General features: G+C 52.8%; 10 protein-coding genes across 10 annotated transcripts; 6 read left to right on the top strand and 4 right to left on the bottom strand.

Moving 5' to 3' along the window:
* Nucleotides 1-210: 210 nt before the first annotated feature.
* SCP_1102600 (hypothetical protein) lies at nucleotides 211-1,841 on the top strand (the record flags this gene model as incomplete). Its single annotated transcript, XM_027762695.1, has 5 exons — nucleotides 211-297; nucleotides 354-374; nucleotides 430-976; nucleotides 1,026-1,716; nucleotides 1,772-1,841. 5 exons carry the CDS (start codon nucleotides 211-213, stop codon nucleotides 1,839-1,841), a joined length of 1,416 nt encoding a protein of 471 aa, XP_027618496.1.
* Nucleotides 1,842-3,055: 1,214 nt separating this feature from the next.
* On the bottom strand, nucleotides 3,056-5,329 carry SCP_1102590 (predicted protein; the record flags this gene model as incomplete). Its single annotated transcript, XM_027762694.1, has 6 exons — nucleotides 3,056-3,112; nucleotides 3,164-3,996; nucleotides 4,047-4,679; nucleotides 4,738-4,865; nucleotides 4,919-5,263; nucleotides 5,313-5,329. The coding sequence occupies 6 exons, from the start codon at nucleotides 5,327-5,329 to the stop codon at nucleotides 3,056-3,058; spliced, it is 2,013 nt and encodes a 670-aa protein (XP_027618495.1).
* Nucleotides 5,330-5,757: 428 nt separating this feature from the next.
* Nucleotides 5,758-6,402, top strand: SCP_1102580 (predicted protein; the record flags this gene model as incomplete). Its single annotated transcript, XM_027762693.1, has 2 exons — nucleotides 5,758-5,969; nucleotides 6,027-6,402. 2 exons carry the CDS (start codon nucleotides 5,758-5,760, stop codon nucleotides 6,400-6,402), a joined length of 588 nt encoding a protein of 195 aa, XP_027618494.1.
* Nucleotides 6,403-6,633: 231 nt separating this feature from the next.
* SCP_1102570 (54S ribosomal protein L16, mitochondrial) lies at nucleotides 6,634-7,373 on the bottom strand (the record flags this gene model as incomplete). The annotated part of the gene is made up of 5 exons (XM_027762692.1): nucleotides 6,634-6,788; nucleotides 6,840-6,907; nucleotides 6,962-7,017; nucleotides 7,075-7,309; nucleotides 7,360-7,373. 5 exons carry the CDS (start codon nucleotides 7,371-7,373, stop codon nucleotides 6,634-6,636), a joined length of 528 nt encoding a protein of 175 aa, XP_027618493.1.
* Nucleotides 7,374-7,570: 197 nt separating this feature from the next.
* On the top strand, nucleotides 7,571-9,936 carry SCP_1102560 (U4/U5/U6 small nuclear ribonucleoprotein; the record flags this gene model as incomplete). The annotated part of the gene is made up of 10 exons (XM_027762691.1): nucleotides 7,571-7,635; nucleotides 7,692-7,698; nucleotides 7,787-7,819; nucleotides 7,873-8,142; nucleotides 8,202-8,366; nucleotides 8,425-8,721; nucleotides 8,778-8,981; nucleotides 9,040-9,136; nucleotides 9,188-9,401; nucleotides 9,459-9,936. The coding sequence occupies 10 exons, from the start codon at nucleotides 7,571-7,573 to the stop codon at nucleotides 9,934-9,936; spliced, it is 1,830 nt and encodes a 609-aa protein (XP_027618492.1).
* A 1,983-nt stretch (nucleotides 9,937-11,919) lies between these two features.
* Nucleotides 11,920-13,375, top strand: SCP_1102550 (hypothetical protein; the record flags this gene model as incomplete). The annotated part of the gene is made up of 8 exons (XM_027762690.1): nucleotides 11,920-12,021; nucleotides 12,075-12,147; nucleotides 12,206-12,347; nucleotides 12,401-12,451; nucleotides 12,508-12,565; nucleotides 12,623-12,668; nucleotides 12,724-13,088; nucleotides 13,148-13,375. The coding sequence occupies 8 exons, from the start codon at nucleotides 11,920-11,922 to the stop codon at nucleotides 13,373-13,375; spliced, it is 1,065 nt and encodes a 354-aa protein (XP_027618491.1).
* Nucleotides 13,376-14,132: 757 nt separating this feature from the next.
* Nucleotides 14,133-14,567, top strand: SCP_1102540 (hypothetical protein; the record flags this gene model as incomplete). The annotated part of the gene is made up of 1 exon (XM_027762689.1): nucleotides 14,133-14,567. One exon carries the CDS (start codon nucleotides 14,133-14,135, stop codon nucleotides 14,565-14,567), a length of 435 nt encoding a protein of 144 aa, XP_027618490.1.
* Nucleotides 14,568-14,770: 203 nt separating this feature from the next.
* On the bottom strand, nucleotides 14,771-15,469 carry SCP_1102530 (DNA replication complex GINS protein; the record flags this gene model as incomplete). The annotated part of the gene is made up of 1 exon (XM_027762688.1): nucleotides 14,771-15,469. The coding sequence occupies one exon, from the start codon at nucleotides 15,467-15,469 to the stop codon at nucleotides 14,771-14,773; it is 699 nt and encodes a 232-aa protein (XP_027618489.1).
* A 185-nt stretch (nucleotides 15,470-15,654) lies between these two features.
* SCP_1102520 (predicted protein) lies at nucleotides 15,655-19,974 on the top strand (the record flags this gene model as incomplete). The annotated part of the gene is made up of 15 exons (XM_027762687.1): nucleotides 15,655-15,714; nucleotides 15,804-15,852; nucleotides 15,906-15,932; nucleotides 15,986-15,994; nucleotides 16,098-16,348; nucleotides 16,417-16,662; nucleotides 16,715-17,242; nucleotides 17,296-17,395; nucleotides 17,453-17,610; nucleotides 17,664-18,357; nucleotides 18,409-18,515; nucleotides 18,569-18,610; nucleotides 18,664-18,784; nucleotides 18,832-19,150; nucleotides 19,209-19,974. 15 exons carry the CDS (start codon nucleotides 15,655-15,657, stop codon nucleotides 19,972-19,974), a joined length of 3,477 nt encoding a protein of 1,158 aa, XP_027618488.1.
* Nucleotides 19,975-20,351: 377 nt separating this feature from the next.
* SCP_1102510 (hypothetical protein) lies at nucleotides 20,352-22,466 on the bottom strand (the record flags this gene model as incomplete). Its single annotated transcript, XM_027762686.1, has 4 exons — nucleotides 20,352-21,780; nucleotides 21,831-21,913; nucleotides 21,969-22,104; nucleotides 22,153-22,466. 4 exons carry the CDS (start codon nucleotides 22,464-22,466, stop codon nucleotides 20,352-20,354), a joined length of 1,962 nt encoding a protein of 653 aa, XP_027618487.1.
* Nucleotides 22,467-23,473: the final 1,007 nt, after the last annotated feature.

The raw sequence follows: 23,473 nt of genomic DNA, 5'->3' as shown, positions 1-23,473 counted from the left end.
TCTGGAGGGGTTGTGACTGTGACGATGCACGTGGACGTGACTCATTAATCCGCGGTCAAGTTAGCGCCTGCCTGTATTCAGATGAGCTCGAGCTCGACGCTGGTAAATTGCTCGTTCTACTGCCTTGAAGATTGATCAGGAACACGATCACTCAACATCCACTAGCTAGAAGAAATCAAGAAGTTTTCATTCTTTTATCATTCTTTTATCATGTTTCATGATCGCAAAGCATCCTACAAGACACCTCCTGCAACGGTCAGAGATGCGCACACGTCCCAAGAACAGCGGAGAAATAAAGTGAGTGATCGAACCTCTGAGGAGTGCTGTTCCTCTCTCATCCTCGGCTTGGATAGGCTTTGGAAGAGCAGAAACGTGTACGCATAGACTTTATATCAAACGTTCACACTTATCTCACGTTATCGCATGCAGAGACGAGCCCAACGCGTCGATGCGACGCGACAGTTGGACTTCTTCGCGGACATGAACCTTGGCCCATCAGATGACGAGGTGGATGAAGATGGTGCCCTGGACGGACCTGAAGTACTTCGCAGTGGCGTCGCATCGTTCACATCCATGCTCCCGTCCGACAGTACTGTTCTTACTGCGAATGACGCTGGCGCTGTTACAAAAGAGCACACCTTCTCCAGTGAGTCTGCCATATCTCCTTTGCAGGCGAGCAATGTGCAGACCACTGGAAAGAAGCGCGGGAAAAATAAGCGCAAGGCCAAAGCGCGTCACTCTAATACCGCCGCGGGCAGTGGCTCGAACAAAGCACGGATCACTAAGCCATCCCGATGGGCAGATAAATGCATGTACGCGGAGCTGCTGGAGATGGTAGAGGGATTCGATCAGGCCACTCTGGGGCATGATGGGATCCCGGAGGATATCGAGACGAGCTGGGTCGCTGTCACACCTGTCCCAGTAGGCAAGCGATGCCTCGCCGTAACACATCAGGCAGCTGGTATTGCTGGTGTTGGTAAGTTGTCGAAATCTTATATGCTTCCTCCGCTGATTTTGTTTGGTAGTGCCAAATACCACTCTCCGCTCTCGCGTGCTTGGAAAACCGTTGATGAAGCCGTTTCCATCTCCACTTCCCCCGCAGACAGTTCTCGACTGCATACTTGATGAGAACTGGAAAGACACCGGTATATTACACGTACTGGACGTATTGCAGTGGAAGGGGCAAGACGTTGGCGAATGCGAGACGCCTTTCCGGTTCTGGTGGCGGGACACGCGTCTTTCTGAACTTCCCTCCTTCCCGCCACCACCCAGCGCCTCGGAACCTCAAGCGGAACAACAGCAACCTCCATACCAGTTTCCCTACCCCGCGACGTTTGTGCCTATTCCATACCACACGAACACAACCCTCCTGTATCTTGCAAATACCCTAATCCCACTCACCCGTGCTTCGCGTTACGTTCCGGTCTCCACACCCATTCCTTCACGTGCTTCAGTTGTTGCGGGAACGATGGATCTGGGTGGCGCTGGCGCCGTGTCGCCTTTGATTCAACTGCATGCAGCGTCCGCGGAAGTCAAGTCGGATGGGTTATTATTATATGTCGCGCAGGCGACGTACGAGCCTGGGACGAGTCCGCTCAGTAGCTGGGTGCCTCTGCGAGCATACAGCCAAGATACTCGCTATGCAGGTGCGGATACTGGTGAAATGGTGAGTGCCGATGCAGGAATGGTTGACAGCCCGTTGGATTTATTCGAACGGTGAGCTTGGGCAGCGGTTTTTCCATCTTCGACGCTAAATAGTCCCACGCTGTAGGCTTATACGCCGCCGGCTGGCTGCAGGACACGCTGATGGTTTCGATGTGACCATGGATGTCGGTTCATGAGGATGAGGTCGGTTTCTATATTGCTAATAACTGTTTGCGTTCGTACTTCGCGATCGTCGTTCACGATTCCCGATAAAATGTATTTCATACGCTGTGCTTCAATGGAGCTCCGAGTACCACTGATAGATCTTCCAGTTACCGTTAGGTGTCGAGTTAAACATCATATTCGAAGACCTGAACTGTTGATTTCTTTTGTGTGCGGAACGTCATTTGATCGTATCTACAAAATCAGAAAAACTAAATCGTGGAAATGCTTCCAGTTTTTCTCCATGACTCGGAGCCACTCGAGGGTCACAAACGCTTTGGACTCGGTCCTGTGCTCGTCTTTCCACGCAGCAGCTTGGTGATCCTCACCACGACAAATTACCACATGGACAATGAAGGAGGCGGCGAGATGACATACTTTGCTGCAGAATTGCGCTTTGTGGCATGTACTGCACCGTGCAAGGTTTTCGGTCTTCTGGCACCATCTTGCCCAGCCTGAGCATGTCGCCGGCGGCGGCTGGTGGATCTTGTCGTTTGCTGTCAACAATTTATCCATCGAGCACGGAATAATCTGAAGAAGGCAGTTATGGTCAGACACGGATATCCGAGGTACGAGGTTGACGCAGAGTGTCTACCATCTGCCTTCGGGAGACTGCAGTTATGCGCCAAACCTCCGATGGGATCGCCGCCTGTGCCAGAACTCACCTTCACGTTCGACGGTTCTTCGACTCGGAACCCGACGGTCATGTCCATAAAGTAATGCTGGTTCGCATGCAGATGCGCTACGGTGAACCCTTTCTTCACCGCACCGTTTAAGAGATACCGCATGCCGCGGTCTTCATCGCCTAAAGCGAGACGCGAACGACGGGGGTGCTCAGCAGTTGTATGTACATCAAGGAGTTTGTATGACACAAACGCTATAGTATCATTCAGAAGATCTAGCTAAGGAAGGTGACGATGAAGTTTCCCCACGACGCTAACAGATTTGACAGAAGATCCGTATGCTACAACACATCAAGAAGGGACAAGACTGCGAACACGACAAGATGCTGCATTACAGACAAGAAACCCAATCATCCCTGAAGAAATTACAGAGGTAGCGGTGACCGACAAACGATGCTCGAATGGACAAGATGTGATGTAGTCGAGACGTTGAGTAGAGATGTTTACTGTGCGTGGTGTTCTTGGTCGAATCAATGGAGTGAATAATACAGGATGCTGAATCGATCTCAACTAGTGCGATTTAGATATTCCTGCCATAAACTGTCAACGAAATTCTTGTCCGTCTGCGAATACGTCAATGAGCGGCCAGGACAGCGAGGATATATCCGACTCACATGTATTAGAGTAAGCAATTCCCGGACGAAATCATTCCTCGACAGATTGCCAGCAATATTCTTCTCTTCAGCAGCGACAGCAGAGATGACGGCGTCTTTCGCAGCAGCAGCGTGGACACCGTTCTGCAGGCCGCCACCGTTAACGAAAGGGGGAGCCGCAGCAGCCGCAGATGTGCCATTCGCAGCGACCTGTTTGGCCTTAGCCTTGCCATTCACCGCAGGGACAGCACGCTGGCGGGGAACGGTCGCATCCACCTGCGGCTGGCAGCTAACAGGGACATCCCACCCTTTCTCGATCTCCTCGCGCTCCCGCTCCCGATCTGCCGCGCGCTCCTTGCGCGTCTTCTTCTTCGCACCCGCCTTGCCCTGCTTCTCTTTCAGCCGACTCGAGAACAGCGACGGGTCGCTCAGAGCGCGGGTGTCGGCGAAGTCGAGCTCTACCACATCGGCGTCGAAGTCTTCGTGCAGGCGGTCGTCGAGCGGCGCACGGGGATACGGCCAGAGGTCTGACTCAGCTTCGAAGGGGACGAGTTTACGTTGTCGCGGCGCGGAGTTGGAAGCGGCAATGGTCGATATAGACACCGATGAAGAGTCGGGAGTAAGGCTGTTAGTCGCAGGGGAAGCAGCTGATGGCGTAAGATATTGCTGGCCTCGCGCCGGTGCAGGCGAGACTTGCGACGGCGGGGCTGGTGACAGGGGCCCTATGCCACGCACAGCTGCGCGTGGTGTGACATCGCCTTCCACTTTTCTAGGAGTCCTTCCAGCTTGAGTGTGATTCGACGCTGGGGGTGTGGGTTCCTCCACTGGAGGCGTAGGCGCGCCAGACGATGATGCTGAAAAACTATGTTAGTATCCGAATATTGTCAAGAGTTAAGGTATCAACTTTCTGACGCGGGCTCGGGCTCGCTCTCCTCCTCCTCGTTGTCGCCCTCATATCGGTTCGGCGCTGATGTGTGCGACTCTGCTGAACTTACTGTCGCAGAGGACGCACGGGAGGTAGGACTCAGTCCCAGCAAGGTGTAGATGACGTCATGGTTGAGAATTTGAGGTAGTGCGCTGGAGGTGGGTTTGGGGGAGACAATCTGGATTTCTTCAGCACGAGGGGGTAGAGAAACAGACGGAACCGGGTGGAAGTTTGAGGGAGAATGGGGATCTGCTGCAAGAGAGACTGGGGGCATAGCGGCTCCCGCTTGGGTGGCCGAGGCAAATATTGAATCGAGGAGAGCTTGACCGCGCTTCTGCGGTGCAGTTGCAGGTGCTGGCGCAATTGGCGTCCGCACTGGTGACTGAGTTGATCCACCCAAGCGGGCGAACAGATCATGCACCGAGAGACCTGACGTAGGACGCGGTGGGGCGGCTTGACGCTCGATAGCAGGAGTTGAGGAGGCAGACGGTATCAGTTTTGCGAACAACTTGTCGAGTTCAGAACCAGCGCTACCAATAGGAGGCGTAGGGGCGGTCAGTGATGCGCCGTTGACCTGTTCATTCCGAGTCGGCTTATCACTCGTTTGACTCGCTTTTTAGTGTTGTTATCATCAGCTAGTGCAAGTAAAGAAGTACCAGAGAATTCGTACCTTGGGACGTCGATCGTGCTGAGGAGCGACTGGCTGTGCGCACATGGAGGTTCGTTGGTGGAGGACGGCTGGGCCCAAATCGGAACTCTTGAGGATACGGCTTTCCCTGCTTGATGTACGAATGCAACCTGAACGCTCGCTCAACAACACCCGGAATCGAGAGGAACGCATGGCCGCATACCGCATCATCACATCTTTGAGTGGTTCTCGCGCATCTGTCGCAAACATCCACAGACCGATAGTGACAGAGTTGCCCTTCTTGCCTTTGGGAGTGGCATCATTCGCTGCGTCAGACTCTCCCACTGGCTGGCTCCGCGCCAGCTCCTCATCAAACCGAGCACGGTGCTCTTCAGGGATAGGGTACGGAAGACCTAGCTCGAGACGTTTCTTTGTGTATTCAGGGTAAAAGCGATACATGACATAATCCCCCATGATCTCCATGTCGTCCTCTGGGTGGATTGGACGAATATAATCGTCGGTGCCCATCCGATTTAAGATGAAGAAGCCATAGGGAGGATATGTCTGCCTGGAATGCTATGAGCGCATAACAAATTCGGAAAAAGTGCGACACGTACTTCTCGAAGAGGAACATGCTGCCTTCGTATCCCTGTTTCTCCCATTTCCTTCCATTGTGGTGATAGACACAAACATGGCTGAACTGATCAAAAATAGAGGTGATTGAAGGCTCCCGGCGATGGAGGACCTTCATGTTGTTCTCGTAGATCGCGGGAGACATGTCAAGTAGCCGCTTCGGCTGTGTCGGCGACTGCGTTCTCTCAGTACGTACAGCGTGTGCATTGCTAGCGGCAGTGTGTGTAGCTGAGCAGTGTCGCCGTTGTGGCATCGTGATGACAGCAGGAACGAAGATAAAATATTGAGGATCGAACTTGGGCCAGCGAAGACAGAGCAGAGGATTTGCCACCCAAGGAGAGATAAATCTTATCTTCCGAAAAATAATAGTTACAGAAAAAGGTATCCGGTGCCACCTGTTCTTCACTGTCCTCACCGTTCATAGTGGCCATGAGCTTCCGTCTTCTGAAGCATGGGCTCAGTGACCAGGCTCGCAGGCTCATCCTGTCGATTATCCAGGAGCAAAAGGGACCCATTTCTGTCCAGGATATCTTCAGAGTTGCTGTTCAGAAGGAGTCCGAATCGCTTGGGACACCTATTATCGAACGTCCAGCAGCAACCACCGACGTGCCCTACCCCGAACATGAAGTAAAGTCCATGCGGTAAGTTTCGACATTATGCACTCGGTCGTCGTGCTAAGCAAGGTATATATGTGCAAGATATCTCAAGAAAGTTGTGCTGCCCATTCTCGCTGAAGCACACGAGATAGAGAAGGTGCATTCTACGTACACTCTCACACCGGAAGAGATCGAGCAGCGGCTCTCGACTATGACAAAGTCTTCACGAAGGGGCCAGGCGCCGCCCTCGACGATCGACCTATGGCGGTGGCAGGTGAAGGCCGTCAAACCGACGGTGCCCAAACCAAAGACAAAAGAGATATACGGAACAGAAGTGGGGGTGGGAGAAGATTTCTCGCATCTGAACAAACGGCGGCAGAGGTCCCGAGTGCTTGGGATAGCACGAGACGTAAGGTGGTTGAAAAAGCTGGAGGTGGCCAAGGAGGAAGGTTTGGGGACTTTGGCTTCGTCATCATAGGATCCATAGTTACCTTCGTTCACCGGTTATACATATCTCGACCTCAAATCCCACCTGCGTACTCAATGCAGGCCATGAGGGCGGTGAGGCGTGCGGAGGAACCGGTTGGTGAATATCACGCGTAGGAGAACAAGGAAGGGACGAACTCGACGGACGTTCGCGCGGTGAGATGGAAGCAGCAACCATGAAAAAGAAGAGGAGATAATTGTGTACGGTATCATCGGCTGTGTGCTATGATACACTGGGCGTTTTCGCTTGCTGAGATATCCTCTCGACAGCAGCTAGAGGCCCCTCCGGCATGATAAGCATATTTCCCAGACGCGGTGGTGTCGCGCGGGTGATGAATTCATTTTGGGTGGGGAGTTTGTCGCACGCCAATCGAAGTGCTACGGAAGTGGTTAATGTCTATGTGTACGGGTGAAGGCATGACCGCGTACCTTCCCGCGCAATCTCCTCACGAATTGGTGCGCCACCAAGCTCAAACAGAACGCGCCCAGGAGCGACACTACACGTCTCTGAGGTGAAAATTAGCACTCGATAATGTCGAGACGCAACCCACCGAGTTGCCCAGAACTCGAAATGTCCCTTTCCCTTGCCCATACGGGTTTCGTTCCCCTATAAAAGCACATCGCTCAGGACCTTGAAAGCTTAGTTCTTAAACACTCTATTCACCTTGATACAAACAGGGATATCAGGGAATACTCTCATGTAAACCTTGGCGCCCTTGATGGTCTTAATCTTCCTCTTGAGCACCTCCTCCGCCGACGTGAGCTGCTTCGCAGTAAGCCGCTTCCCGCAACCCTTGATGCGAATCCCCCAGTCGCCGTACGCGAGCGTCGTGCCCTTCGTTGAACCGCCAGTCGGTATTGGGATGACACCCTTGTGACGCTTGATGTATTTCACTTGCCTCGGCGCAAGCTGAGACCTGAACCGCGCGAAGGACAGCAGGGGCGTCACCGGGGTGGTGGCATGCTGCAGAAACGAACCCGACTGCCGACACGCAGCGAGCAGCGAACGCGAAGATGGAAGGGAGAACATGCGGAGGCTGCTTATGTAAGCGCCATCCTGCCGCTTTGCCACCCATGGGCGCCTTCCCTCATCATTTCGTGCGACCACCTGCGACTCCTGCGACTCCGGCGAGGAGCTATTCTGGCGACGACGCTGCACAATGAGCGACAGGAAGCGTGCATTCGAGGGAAGTGCAGATACTCATGCAGCGAAAAGGTCGAAAAGGTATGTACTCTCCGTCACTTTTGAAGTCTGTCGTGCTGACGTCCACGCTCGTGCAGTGATGCTGTGAGTCCTCTTTCTTTCCTCCTCGAAGGTGAATCAACTTCTCATCATACGTTTGATACGTTTCTATAACCGTTTTGTGCCCGTTCAGACGCCTGCCAATGCATCTACATCAGGTTCGGCGGTACGTACGGCCACGTTCGTACTGTTTGTCTCCTACTGACATGTCAAGTACAGCTTTCCGCAGAGGCGCTCATAGCGCAGAAGAAGGCAGAAATTTCTGCCAAGATTGCTGCTATGAGGAAGGGATTACCCTCTGGGCAGAGCAGCATCTCTGCCAGTCCGACTCCCAGTCCGGTGGTGGCAAGCCCTGCTGTGGTATACTCACCCCCAACCTCGTCACCTTCCCCAGCTGTGTCGGATGATCTTGCTCGCAGAGTTGCTGAGGCGAAACGGCGTGTGGCAGAGGCGCAGAGCAAGTTGGCGGTGAAAGACAACCCATACATGGTGAGTCTTCTTTAGCTATACGCGCCGACGAACATGGCTCTGAGCTGCAGTGTATATAGTCCATGCCATCGCTGGGTAGGAAGAATCGACCTGTGGAGCCTGCTCAGCAAGGAGCCGGCCTGAAGATGGCGGCACATCCTCTCCTCTTGGACAATACCCCTACTGCCCCACAGTCGAAGAAGGACCGCTACAAGCCGATGCAGCCCAAGTTCGCATCCATCAAGGTATTTGTTTTGCAATTTATGTCGTATCTGCAATTCTGATAGTCGTATCCTTACCTAGGCTAATGTCCGTAACGCTCCAACGCCACCCCCGGCGCCTACTCCTATCGTCCCGATAGAGTCTAAGGCTAACCCGTATGCGTCGGGCGCTGCTGCAGCGCCCGACAGTGGGTTTGAAGGTGCTCCTAAGGAGCGTGTTGGTAGGAGCTTCAGGTTCAATCCCAAGGGCAAATACGTCCAGATCGGGAATCAGGTGCGACAAGAGGCACAGCTTGAGCAGCTCAAACAGCGGATTGCGGAAAGTGCGCGGAAGGCTGGGTTGGATTCTGAATTTGAGACGCTCGAAAAGAATATTAAGGTATGTTCCCACCCAGTACATTGTGAGATCGTTGATGTTGAATATTACTTATCTAGAGAGACATGCCTCCTGCTGCGGAATGGTGGGATGCTGCTCTATTGCCGAACAAGTCTTACGACGATTTGTCGTTTGGTCTTTCGCAGTTGAACATTCGGACGACAAACTCCCCGATCACCATCTACATACAGCATCCTATCCCGATCCCTGCGCCCGGCGACAAGAACAAGGTTGCGATGAAACCCTTGAAGCTGACCAAGAAGGTTCGTGTTCGTGATCTCTTTGCACGCGATGCTGTTTGACACCCCGTCTGTGAAACAGGAGCAGAAAAAGATGAGGAAGCAGCGCCGTCAGACCGAATTGCAAGACAAGCGCGACCGCATCCGCATGGGCCTAATCCCTCCTGATCCTCCCAAAGGTATTTTTGAACTTGATTTCTTCGACATCTCAGCTAACAACTGCGCCCCAGTCCGCCTGTCAAATCTGATGAAGGTGTTGACTTCCGACGCTGTGCAGGATCCGACACGCGTGGAAGCACGCGTTCGGAGAGAGGTCGCGATGCGGAAGCACGCGCACGAGAAGATGAACGCCGAGCGGAAGCTGACAGATGAGCAGCGACGGGAAAAGATCGAGACGAAGAAGATCGACGAGGAGAAGAGGGGCATCATCGGGGCTGTCTTCAAGTGCGTCCATCTGATGCGTCATGCTAGCCGACCGTTAACCGCTTCGCTTGTTTGCAGAGTGAAGACACTCTCCGACCCCGCGCACCGGTTTAAGGTGCGCAAGAATGCGGAGCAGATGAGCCTCACCGGAGTGTGCATCTTTAACCCTGCGTTCGGCATGGTCTACGTCGAGGGCGCGCACAAGTTTATCCGCCAGTACAAGCGGCTGATGCTGCACCGCATCGCGTGGACGGAGGCCGCACGTGAGCGCGGAAATGAGGAGGTGGAGCTCGAGAACGGTGATGAGGAAGAGGGTGCGGACAAGGGCAAAGGGATGGCAGTCGCGCAGGCTGACGGCGAGGAGGGCGCCGTGTCGCTGGATGACAATGAGTGCTGGCTGATCTGGGAGGGGCAGCTCCGCGACCGGGCGTTCAGCAACTTCAAGCCCAAGAGCTGCCCCACGGATGCAGCGGCGAAGGAGGTGCTTGGCTCCAAGTTGGCCGGGTACTGGGACCAGGCGAAGAACTGGAAGCCGGAGGAGGAGGAGCTGTTCTGAGGGCTGGAGATTCGATTGTAGCGGTCGGACCAGTGTTCGGAAGCCGTAGCTATGCGCTGACCCGGTTCGTCTGTCCTCTCCATGCCCCTTGCCATTGTCTATGTAAATTATCTCCCTTCCATGAGATTAGGTCAATTGAAACATAGTATCTGCCAAGCTCGTGACATCGGTTGTGTAGGGTGAGTGATAGGGCATGATGCTTGTCATGTTGCACAAGGAGGCCTGAATGGCCCACATCTCGTCTGCCTGTCGTCCGAATTCAATGAACGTCACCGCTCAGCGTCCTGGGCTGCCAACCTCTATGACATCCTAGCCGCTAGAGGGAAAAAAGACTCTGTCCTCATATCAGGACCATGGACGCTCGAGTTGGAGCGGATGTTACTAACTCTGCAGCGTCAACTCCTCGTACGTATGATGTTGTATCGTTTTCTCTTGTCAGTGTTTGCCTCGACTGCCCTTTGTACACAGGCTGTTCTACCTGCGGTTCCCAGGCAAGCCTTCAACAGGCCCATGTCCTCGGATGTCTCAACTTCGTCCGCCGAATGCTGACTGTGAAGCAGTACGTCGTGTCTCCGCTTGTCAACCCCTCGTATATTCCGTGATGCAGCGCCTCGTCTTACACGAACATGCGGTCACGTCGATCGCATGAGGCATTCCAGACGCTGACCCATGCCCTCGCTCTCATCGCGTGCGTGCGTGTTCCCCATGCCAGGGTGATGATTGCTGAAGACGGAGGGCCCCGGCGGTTGGTACGTACCACATTACTTTCGTTGCTCAGACCTCTTTTCAAACACCTCAACCAAGCGAGTGCTCCAGAACGGGTCGTATCTCGTATCGTACAGGAGTGAAAAACCTCTTCTGATCGGCGTCCGTTGATGTTCCCTTCGCACACTGCGTCATCTCTTGTTGACACCTGAGAAGGCTGTTGTGTCTTGGCGGGAATGGCCTATCTCTTAGTTTTTGCAGACACAATACGTTCTGGTGTTGGATGACGGGACCTTCGATGTGGCTTTCTCTAGGACCTTATTACTGTCTTGCTGTCCTACTCCGTCCGACCATGATAACTGGTTACATGGCCGGGGGCGGAAGTACCCTTGCGCAATCGCGATATAGTTGACGGAATAATCAGGAGGATTGGGGTCACGCCGGTCTGCTTCTGTGTTGTGCTAATTTCGCGTTTGACAGATGTGTGGCGTTCTTCGTTGATCCTCCCCCTTGGTATGATCGATATGAGTGCCCTGTGGCTCTATTATGCAGTCGCCTGCCGTGATATGGATCCTCACATTGTGGTGCGCATGACCTCTCCTCTGAAACTGATTTCAATTTTTCAAGGCACGATATGGATCCTACACAGTAGCGGATAGAAGAGAGCGAAAAATTCGTGGTGAGTTCTGTACGAGTCTATCGTCTGGAAGACAATCCACGGATCATGCTCATATCGTTCAGAGTGTTTCACTGATATTGTCAATTTGTGAACAATATTCCGAGTGGTTTCATGGGAATTCTCATTAATTGCTTGGAATAGATGATTGATGTGGTGTAGCGCTGGATGTTTGGCATGCTCTCAGGCTCAAGCAGACGGTGTAGTTTGCTCAAAAAAGGCTGCAACGAGACCGCTGCCACCATCAGTGAAGGGGGCAGCCTGTGGCAGCTCCGTGTTGATCCTCGGACGTCGCGCCAAGCACCATTCAGGAACCCTCGGTATCCCCAGATAGGAAGTAGACCTTCCGGAAATGGAAAGTAAGTACGGCATTCCACTTTCCGAGACCAATTGATGCGGCTCGGAGTCCTGCGCCGGGGCCCTTGCTAGGCGCGCCACGTTAGAGTTCGACTCGAGTTCGAGGCACTCCTTTCCCAGATCAATCATATCTCCTTCGCACTGCCTCATCGCCATGCTCCAGATAAAACAAAGGCCTATATTTGCTCTAACATCGGTGGTTATATTCTTTGCGTCCACCCCAGTGGCGTATAGGTGGTCGCAAGATGTTTCTTGAGCTTCTCTGGATCGAATATGCTCTGCTTTTGTTTTCCAGAGTGACGGCGCAGACGACGAATGCGACGTGCAAACCAATCGCATCTAACTGGGTAAGTGTGATCCCATTGTCTTCTGCGAAATCTCACCGTCTCAGAACGTGTAGACATCGAATTCATTGGGACAGAGTCCATGTCTTGTAGCCGCTTACGCTTTCGGGGCATGCCAGGCAAATACCTGTACGTTGTTCATGCTTCACAGAATTTCTACCGGTCATTTCAACACAAATGTTGTCAGCATGGTCTGTAGGCAGCTTGCAGAACCTGTCCTCGACATATCCTGGTCCGACCGAGTCACAAGCAAATCGCTGTACGTGCAGTTCAGTATCGTATTCGCTGATCAGCGCATGTGCCGCTTGCCAGGAAGCCCAACTGTCTCCGTGAGTGTCCTTCTTTTCTCCACCTATTGGCTTTCATTCGACCTAGGGCACAGTTGGGATACGTGGATAGCCAATTGTTCGTCTTCAGATATTTCCAATGCTCAGTGGGTTCAAGTCTCTTGTGATGCCACCAAGCAGGATCATCTGACATCCCCTGCAGATATCAGCACCAAGTTCCATCGGGAACCGCAATTCCTGCATGGGCCTTCATTGAAGTGGTGAGCAGCGGTGTTCCTTATCTCTATGCCAGTCAGTGACAGGTACGTGTATTTTAGAGTGGAGTATGGGATGCGAGCACGGCTATGAGAATAGCTCTCGAGGGTTTGTCTCGCAGTTCGAATTTATCCGCGCATGGACTAACATCGATGTACCGCAGATATTCCAGATTGCACGTCATCGACAGACGGCACCCCCTCGTCCTACTGCAACGTTACGATGCCGACAATGCCCCCAGCGACCATCATCAGTAGCGCGCACTCCGGTGCGAAGCTCAAGACGATCCTCGCGTCCGTCATCGGCGGCGTCGGCTTCGTCACCGTCCTCTCCGTCGCGTTCCTCCTGTGGCGCCGCTGGTGTAGACGGAGGCACCCGGCCGCCGCGGGCGATGGTGGTGCTGAGGCTGATGCCGCGGAGGGCGACGTCGCCCTGGACACGCTGAAACCCTCCGTGGATGAAGAGTGCCCGACGCTGTACGCGACCCAGACGCGCTCGGAGGGCCCGACGCGGCCGCCTACCTCCCACGTGCCGCCCTTTCTGTTCTCTCGCTGTAGCGGACGACTGACCTTGCGTGCCGTTTCTAGCCCTCCCGGACGCGCCCGGGAAATCGGGGGTCCCGCCGTACGCATTCATCGAAGTCCTCAGGCCAGTCTTACGCACCCCCTAGTTTTGCGGTATCCGACCCTGCGGCTACCGGTGGGGATGAGCCGCAAGCTCCCGACGTCCTGCCTCCTGTGTATTCGCCGTGCCTCCCTCCGGGCATCGAAGCCTCCGTGCGGTATAGCGCCACTCCGCAGGGTCCCGCAAGTTAGCGGGACCAGAGGCTTGTCCAAGACAGTCTGCCTTCCATCGGTGATCTCTCATTGCATTGCGGTATATATTAGTTGAGGGAGACTTCTTGTCTTGTAACGCGCTTGTAAGATTTACTATCGTGTATTTGTGGTATCAACCCCCTGCTGTTGAATTTAGATTTTCTCTAAAACCCAACACCACCTTGGCCGTCTTCAGCTGCAACCCCGCCCACCGGCCTATTTCTTCCTTCCCCTTTCACGCCATCTCAGTTTACATCATATCAACAGCAGAATCCACCTGTAGCAATTACGGCCTCACTCCCCTCCAATGTAGAACTAAATTTTGTGGCAAAACTGTTCGATGGTGTTAGCAACAAGGACGGGAATATGTACCAGCTCTCTGCCCACCAGGCGAAGCACTGGCATAATTCCGTAACAGTCGAAGATCGGCTGTTGGCGATGATACGTTGTATGCGCAAAGCAGGGTTTGCGACCCTCGGCGATTTTCTAGGTGCTTTATTTACAGATGAATACAATACCCAAGCAAGTGTGTATCAGACAATCTATGCTTTCCTTAACTCTCGATGTCCTGCCGGCACACATCCCATCGACATAATCGAACAGATTTTTAGTCATCCGAAGGCTCAGCTGTGGCATAATGGCAAGTCTGTTCCGCCCACATACCCATCACTCCCGCGCCATACAATTGCACCGTCACAGCGGGGTCTCTCCTGCTGAAGATCGTTACGCTGGTCGACAAGCCCAAGAATGACTCACCATGTGCAATGACATACTAGACTGGGCACTGCTGAAGATCGTTACGCTGGTCGACAAGGAGTGCAATACCCCTCCCACTATCCCGCACCCGCGCCTTCCACGCGCCCGGACACCTCCGCCCCTCTCCAGTCTCTTGGATATGCAGGACAGTTGCGACGACAGCGCGGACCACTGGGCCCCGCGGCACGGGCTGATCGTGATCAAGGTGTGGGTGCCGTCGACGGACGACATCTGGGCGTTCCGCGTGCCCGAGGCAGAGTCGCTCGCCGCGTTTCGGGCACGGGTCGCAGAGAAGGTAGGGTTCGCAGTGCGCCTGGAGGGGAAGAACGCTCGGACGCGTGCGCGCATGCTCAAGGAGGAGGGCACGTTCAGGACGTGGGTGAGGGGGCGCGTGAGGAGTGGGAGGAACCACCTGTTGACGGCGCATAGGGCTTGATGTGCGCGGAGATACGCATTCAGGCGAGTTATGCTATTCTCCGCTCTTCCGTATTGTGGCTCGTCCCTGTTTTTTTTTGCGCAACCTGTCCAGCTTTATTCGTGCATATTTTGACCACCGGAGAATTAACGATTTGTGGAGTAATGAGTCAGAGATAGCACAGAAAAATTGCACGAGATACCCACTCCGAACTTCTATACTTCCTATATCTCCTCTAAAAATCCTTGCATGATGAGATGCTCCACATCCGACCTGCGGACCAAAAACCTGTGGCCCGGGCGAAAGTCGATTGCGCCTTGTTCGGTGTGGACGACACCACAGTCGCGGACCACGCGCACCAAGATATGGAGGTCCTTCGGGGGACGCGTGATTGGAGCAAGCAGATCGACGTCTTCGGCCTGCGCGTCCGCTGCAAAGGCCTCGGTGCGGAGAGTGAGGAGTGAGACCGCGTACGATCGCAGAAAATCAACCTCGTGCGGCGAGAGTTTCGAGCGCACGTCCACTGGGGGCCCACCGTTGCCACCGCCGGACGCATTCGCGTTCTGTGATGCAGAAGCAGACGGCATGGAAAGCAGAAGGGGCAGCGCACCGCCGACGGACCAGTATAAATCCTTCAGCCTCTCCAGGCGGTGGTGGTGATATGCAAGCAGACATCGTTTGTTGCGCAAAATTGCTGTCTGGTAGAGGAGTACGGTGGGCATTTTTGGATTGTTCGCCGCCGGGTCTTGGTCGGCAGCATTGAGGGTAGTCTGGAGAAGATCCTCGAGCTGGCGCTGCTCGCGGAGGATGGAGCGGACGAGGACGTCGTTGTATTTGAGAAGGGTATCTGTGGCCGTCGAACGACGAGATTCCGTCAGCAGCTGCGTGGCGAGGTCGCCATATTGAAGATGGGTCGAGCTCATCGTGGGCAGTGGAGTACCACCGCGTCGGTCGACAGCTACAATTCAAAGTCCCTAGGCGAAATTCGAAATCGACAAATCGACAACCTCTGAAGCTAAGCTGAGGGAAAGTTTGCGTGACCGCGTCGCGTCGCGGGCCACACTCATTCAATGTTCACAGGTCTCATCATTTGCTTCAAGAAACTATCATGCCAGAACCAGAGACCCAGATACCTCGCTCAAGCTCCGCATTTTCCCTCACCTCCCAAGTAAGTCAAGTGGCTGTGGTGTTTCTCAAGTTGCAACTATGCTCCACTATTAAATCTCTGTGCATTGTATTGATGTGTTAATCTATCAGACTACCCATTACTCAGACTTCTGTGATGATTCGATGATTGCTGCAGTTGGTAAGCATCACGTACACTGTAAATGCACATGGAATTGCCTAAAATTGTGTCAGTTGGACCAGGAGATGCACATGTAGGAGGTAAGACAGCACGTGTTTTGAATGTTGCACCAAATTGTCTGATATTTATCCAGAGGATACAGGTGAGCTTGAAGTAGCAGGTGAGAGAATACATGCATCATAAATTTCATGAAAACATTGACTTGAATCAAATAGAAGACTTCGAGGTCCCAATTTTCAATCCAGGTGAACTTGAAGAATTAATGGGAGAAGATGTCCCTGCAGTCCTGTCATCTGGAAAGAAGCACAGTGCTTCAAATATGGATGACACACCAAGACCTCGGAAAATGCTGAAGATAGTATCCAGCACAAGTTCGTCCAGCACTAACTCTGCTTCCTCCTCCTTGACTTTATTCTCATCGCTTGCATGCCCTCAAATACATGTCCAAGTTCCCCAAATCCACAGCCCAGATGACCCATGTTGCCCTGTCATCATTGTGAGTCTGACATAAGTCTATTTCAAGCTACTGACTGATGTTTTGTCTTGCTGACTGGATTGTGCTAGGCACACTCAAATTATCTCCAACCTTATGTTGAACGCTTGGCGACAGGTGTACAATGGCAGATTGCCACTGCCGTATCTCGTGACCTTGATTATGATTGGTTAACAATCCAGATATTGGAAGACTTACGGTCCTTGAAGACAAATACCAGGGCTGCACCGGAAGCAGCAAAGTTGTTTCGGCAATCACCCATGAAGGCTGATGATGACCGGTTCGAATATGCATTTTCGCAAGAAAATGCTACCAAGGTCAGTCCCTTTCCATGCCTGTTATGCATAATGGCATTGAGCACTTCCTTAGCTTCCATGGGAAGAACTGGACAAGGAAGAAGAGATTTGGAAGAAGGACCATTTTGGTGGTATTGGCTGCAATCAGGTCCACCCCGACCTTGCCAAGACAGAGCCAGATTGGTATGGTGGCAAGATCCATTTCACCGGTGCACTAAGAATAGTAAGAAATGCGCTGCGGATTGTCCTCGAGGACGCTCACCTAGGGTCCTCGAGCCGGTTTATGCGCCGATTCGGCTCATGGGCTTTCGTGCGCGTTCATATACATAAGGACATCTACTTCAAAAGGAACAAACTTTGCGAGGGAGATGCCCTGTTCCAGTACTTTGCCCGCCCCTTCATCATCAATGGTTCGGTCTTCCGTGCATTTTTTGCAAAGGACCAATGTGTCTTTCTGTTCCAGACTAATGAGGCATGGGATGGAACTCGAGTTTTTGTACCATCACCTCGCAGCAGGGTACAGACTGCTAAGGCATCAACTGGAATGTCATTGTTGACCTTTCTTAACTGGCACAACCAAATGGAGGTTAACAAGAAGCAGGTTAGTGCTGATTTCTGATTATGCTTCCTTGTCTAATATATATTGTCATTGAGACAATGGTGAAATGGGCTGCCCGTTTTGCCCTAGGTCTGTCTAACTCCATGCCTGGTATAAGACTTGAACCCCACCAAGTGAAATATGAGCCAGAAATCAGTAAGTCACCCTTTCTGTAGTTCAATCACAATCCTGTCCTTATTTGATATGACATAGTCTGTGATGCCTTTGAGGGTCCATGTAAAGTGCCCAGTGAGATGGAAATGACTGATGGCTGTGGTTTTATTAGCCGCAGGGTGCTGCGTGACCTGCAGAGTTGTCTTCAATGGCAGGATGAACCCACTGCCATTCAATGTCGTGTTGCTGGTGCAAAGGTGTGTTCCATACTATTATATCCTGACATATGTGAATTCTCTGCTTGATCCAGGGCATGTTGCTGCTACACCCTGACTATCAACATGTCCACGGCACTGAAGAGGTCGGAGTGTGGCTACGACCATCTCAGATCAAGATCAAGCACCTTGAAGGTCCTCTGGATGTCCAGTATCTTCCTGCTGATGCCGATAAATCACTGTTGACAATTGATGTGCTGCGGTCCAGCCGACTCTCCACACCAGCACACTTGTCCACAGAGACCATCATCAACTTTGCCGAGAACAATGTGCCGAGCAAGGTTTTTGTCACACTGATGCATGACAACATGGCAGAGAAGGTTCTCGGCCTGATGACATGGACAGGTGACAATGCAATGTACAAGTTATGGGTGAATGTGTGTCGTGGTGGCAGTGTTATTGCTCAGCGACTTGCCCGCATGGCTGCGGGTACTGCACGTGCTAGGGGCTATGTCTTCGAAGACCGTGAGCAGGAGGATGATGAGGATGGGATCAATGGACTTGATGGGATGGGCATCCACTCGACTGCATGGTGGGCAGACCAGATTAGCGGGTGCCCCTCTACCCTTGAAGAGACGGTGATGGTCCTTCTTGACTCTGGCTTCACCCCACAGAACTCAGCTGTCCTGCGTGCAAAACTGCGTGTGGTAGTCGAGAATACCATCAAGAGCTTTGGCTCGCGCTATCGGATTGAAGTCCCAATGTCTTGCACCGCATTCATTGTCCCTGGTTCGTACAACCCCTCATATCTGGTATTATCATTGTTTTACTGTTGAGCAGATCCTTGTGGTGTCTTGGGACCGAATGAAGTTCACGTGAAAAGCTCCCATCGTAACCTGGTTGATCAGCAGGGCAACATGACTGATCTCATCCTTGGAGATGTCTTGGTTTGTTGCATGATTCTGACCTTCTATACTGTACTAATCCTCATAAATCCCAGGTGACCCGCCATCCTTGCAAAGTCCGGACTGATGCACAGAAAGTGTGATCATTTTACAATGTTTGTTGTATCTGCATTGATATGAGTAACTTCAGGTGAAAGCTGTCTTTCATGAGAAACTGCGTGGCTATGTAGATGTCATTGTTGTCAATACCAAAAGCCATTTCTATGGGGACACAGACCTGAAACGTCATCTTGCAAGCATGACTGGAGGAGGTTAGTGTTTAATTGTAATGTTTAGTCCTCTGCTAACACTTGTACAGGTGATTATGATGGTGACACCATGGAGGTGTACTGGCAGCCAGAAATTGTCAACCAATTTGTCAATGCAGATCCAGCAAGGTATGCTCGAGAACCACCAGCAGTGCAGGGATGCCTCGACAAGGACGACACAACAGTTGCACAGTTCCTTACACAGACTGCTAATGCAACCGAGACGGACCTCATCATCAAATTGCAATCTTACCTTCTTGGCCCATTACGTGGGGATACAGCCGCTGTAGGTAACTACTCTACGATGTGGGAGAATGCATCGTACAAGTACGGCTATGGTCATGAAATCACGGTCTTTCTGGCATACATGTATGTTTTGTCATTTCAAGTTGTCTCCCATGCTAATGGACAAGCCCCTTTGTTGCAGGTTCTGTGCTGTGTTGGATGGCATCAAGACTGGTGTTTCAGTCAAGCCCGAAAAATACTCCAGTCATCTCAAGCAGTACAAGGGCTACTTGCCAGAGTGGAAGGAAACTCCAGAAGACCGTCAGCGCAATGAGCGCAATGGCTCAAACATACTCCATCTGCGGCGCAATGAGCACCTTCCGAGATTCATCATGGACGAGCTCTGCAGGCGATTCAAGGAGGAAAGTCAGAAGAAGCTGAAGGAGATCCAAGGGCAATTCGAGCAGGTTGGGGGTACATTGACCCTAGACAAGGACCTGGCCACTCCTTGGAATGACGCAGTTGCTCGAGCGAGATGGCAGCGGGAACAAAGGAACTCGCCATGGTTTGAAGAAGAGCTCGAGGAGATCAAGCGACACGTCGAGGAAACTCGTGAGTCATGGAAGGCTCGAGTGCTTGTCAACAAGTCTAGCAGCAATTTTACCGATATGGCCATCGAAGACAGACAGGATATACTACGGCGGCTGTCCAAGGAGTTTGCCAGCAAACCTGACCCCCAACAATTGGAATCCATGTCAGAGCAGGAAATGACAAGAGTCCGTGCATCTTATGCCTATGTCCACGACTTTCATGCTGCCGGGAAGGTCAAGTGGAGCCGCTTTCCTTGGGACGTCGCAATGCGCGAACTCTGCGAGATCAAGGCAAAGGCCACAGGCCACACAAAGACAACGGTTGAAGGCTTTTACATGCGCTTTACTATGGGTAGAGCATTCCTTAACGACTTATAATGACATTTTCTCCCTGTCAATAAGACGTTTGCATCAAGCTCCTATCTATCGACATATTCCTGTCATCCGGAAGATTAGCCTGTTGTATACACAGACAAGGCCCTCTAGATATCCATCCCATCAGCCGAAGGTCGTGTAGGTGTGTTGTAATTTGCGTATGTAGTTGTCGGAACGACGAATGCTGTAGATGTAGCGCGTACTAGAATGCTTTCAAATTGTCAGACGTACTCTCAGTGTATCGCCGCTGTCTTTGTCACTCTGGGGGAGTTGCCCCGGCGTTCGCTGGAGCTGGAGAACCACGATATATCCAATATTATCGCTTCCGACAACCAGGAGAATGGATAATCACATCGTTAACATCGTTATACGGGCATAGCCTAAACTTCCGGTTCTGCTTCTGCACCGCTGGGAGCCAGCTGTTCAGGTGTCTCGACCGCAGCCTTCACAAGAGCATCGTCGCCAGAACCTTCCTCTTGCCCTTGAACGACGCCGTCTTCGCCTGCAGGGTCTGCCACGGCGTCCAGCGGGTCAGACGTGGGCGCAGCGTGGCGAGAGGCAGGTACGGCGGCGGCTTCGTGGGTTATTTCTTCTGCGGTGGGTTGCTCTGTCTGAGACTCGGCTTCCGGATCTTCCTCCGTTGCAGCCAAAATGCCTGACTTTTCAACCTCAGGTTCGAGTAAAGGAGTAGCGGGAATCTGTGCTTCAGCTTCGGACGGGACCTCAAGAAAATCTTCTGGTGTGGCAAGTGCTGCCAGTGACTCCTCAGTCGATGCCACATCTACCTCTGCCACTGCTTCAGCGAGCGTCACGACCTCTTCGGCGACAACGACAGCCGCCTCATCAGCCTCCGAAGGTGCTGTGATTTCCTCCTCTGCTTGCGACTGCTCCATGGTAGTAACTGGCTCGAGAGTCGCCGATGCTTCGGAGTGAGGCGCCTTGACTTCCACCGTCAATTCTGATATCGAGAGATCGGGGATGGCTTCAGAAGACAGTTGTGGCTCAGGTTCTGCGGGCGACTCCTCCACGGATACAGGTGTTGGAGCTGGCTCAACTGGTTCCACGACAGGAGATAACTCTACCTCCGCAGCGGCGGTGACATCGACTTCTTCCTCTACCACCGCCGCACCGGGCTCCTCACTCGGGGGCGCAGTGGTCTCTGCGGTCTCCACCTCGGACAGCGCGGCCGCGTCAGGTACTTCAGGCTCAAGCTGCGATTCGAGTCCCACTTGAGCGGACTCCTCCACTGGAACGGTAGACGAGACGCCCACTTCCTCAATGGCCTCTGGTGCGACTTCGGGCTCGCCCTTCCCTAACTCCTCTATGACACTAGCCGCTTCGCTGTGGACCATCGTGTCCGTCCTGTTCCGGCCGATCCTGCGAGGACCCGCAGGGCTCGCCTCCCGTCCCTCCGCGTTCTCAACGAGGTTGCCGGGGCCGAGTGTGGCACCCGGCCCTGCGTCGCCTGACTCGCTCTCCGCGCGGCGCGCGAGCAGCTCGCGAAAGTTGCGCGGGTCGACTGCAGCACCGAGAAGCCGTGGGGGCTCCGCCTCCTTGTTTCTTGCCTCCTCGTCATCGTCATCGTCTGTGCCATTTACATACGAGGCGAACCGCTGGGGCACGACGAGGAACTCGACGGGGACGAGATTGAAGCGCGCGGTGAGCGCGAGGAAGCGGGCGTACAGAGCGCTCTCGGCTTCGGCTTGCGCGAACGCGGCGCGGTGGTGGAAGTATGCGTGCGCGAAGATGCGGGAGAGACGGCGTGCGAGGGAGGAGAAGTGCCGGTGTGATGCAGGGGGAATACTCAGGCTACGTAGAATCATTAAGTAGTGAGCAATAAGGCAATATACGACACGTACCGAGAGGGAAAGGCGCGTGGGGAGTTGAGTAGGGCTGTTGCGCCGTCGAGGGTATGTAAGATATAGTCAATTGCGCAACATTGCTGCGACATCCAGTTATAAATATTGGAATGCATGAGAACTCGGTCGTTATCATACCTCCATGGCCCCATCGTTTCCATGTGCAACGCAAAGGTAGAGCCATTCGCCCGCCTTCATTTCTGGACAGGTCTGACGCGTGCATTCTTGCTGAAGCATTGTTATGAGCGGATGCGAAAGGTCTTGCGCAATACGGCTGCGCAATATTAGTAGGCATCCTGCCGTCCAACTTAATTGTGCTCACCGTAACTGCTCGTAAATCCAACAAGCCTCGTCGACCGAGACGTCATTCTTCCCGTCCGAATCCTTGTCCATGCCCTTCTCGCGCTTCGCATCCTCGTCACCGCCCTCGGCATCCCTGTCTCTGGAGCTGCTTTTCTCGGGCACAGACACGATTGCGTCCACGTCGTGCACGTCGCGGCGGATGAGAAGAGAGATGTATTCCTGCAGCTGAAACGCACTGTCGAGCGAGGAAAGTGGCGGTAGTGTCTTCACCGGATAGAAGGAAGATATACGTGAGCCCTTGAGAGGTCGTTGGAAAGTGGTTGTTGTGGCCATTGCACGACAGACTGTGGTGGTGCGGGGCAATGTATGGCTATATTACTATGCAGAGAGAGCAAGCGAATGTCAGAGAAAGCGCACGAGATGTGGTCATTGCTGGAAGGCACTTACTGAGAGATGGCTCCCGTCCTTGGAGGTATTCCGGGTGCTTGAACAACGAAACCGATATGGGCATTCAAACGTTCGCCACCTGAAGTCCCGACTCTGCTGTGGAATATTCAACACCTAGGTTAAAGGATGGATTTCCCAGATGCCGCCTGGTGTTTTTTCTCACCTTGTTGACTACAAATTTAGGCGGACGACGAGGGAGGACGTCCTTGAGGGAAGAGGGTCGTGGTGGTGACTATACTGAGAGCATGACTTCGACTTCAACCACGACCACCCATTTGCAGCGTCCTCGATTTATGCTACTTCACACAGTTACAGGGCAACAGAATGTTATATGATAGACGCTTCTGTTGTGCTGGCATTTTCACTGTCTATTTGATTTCACTGGAGTTGGTCGTCTTGCGCGTGACATGTTCCTATTGCATGGAGTCCGTCGAGAAGGTCAATATCCAGCTTCTGAAGAAGAGCTTCACGGACATATGTGAAACAAATCTTCCAGTTACGGGGAAAGTTTCGGTGAACGCGTACGTACTCCATCATCGCAGTTCAAGGTCTGAAGGTACCTGAGGCTACCAAACTCATTTTTCGGATGTATTATCATGGCCCCGAGTCCCTCATCAATACGTTCAACCCTATTGAAGCGCTTTCCGGCCCTTTGTCCACACGAGTACTCATCTGGACTACCCATATGAACACCAATTCGTATGAACTTCTTGTTTGCGTCCCCGATGGGACCTTGGTGTCTTGAACGTTCGCATCTTGATATACTTCGTAGCTCAGTTACTGTCGTTGATGCAGTACAGATGCTTGGGTATATCTAATTCCCTGGACTTGGCCTTCCACGATTCCGGCTATGCTGCTGTTTCTTCTTATTTTCCTCTTCCTGGGGATTATTT

This window comes from Sparassis crispa, assembly GCF_003851025.1.
Source record: "Sparassis crispa DNA, contig_000011F, whole genome shotgun sequence".
In the NCBI taxonomy this organism is placed as follows: domain Eukaryota; kingdom Fungi; phylum Basidiomycota; class Agaricomycetes; order Polyporales; family Sparassidaceae; genus Sparassis; species Sparassis crispa.
Note: the sequence above shows the minus strand (reverse complement) of the source record. Positions and strands in the feature narration are given on the sequence as shown.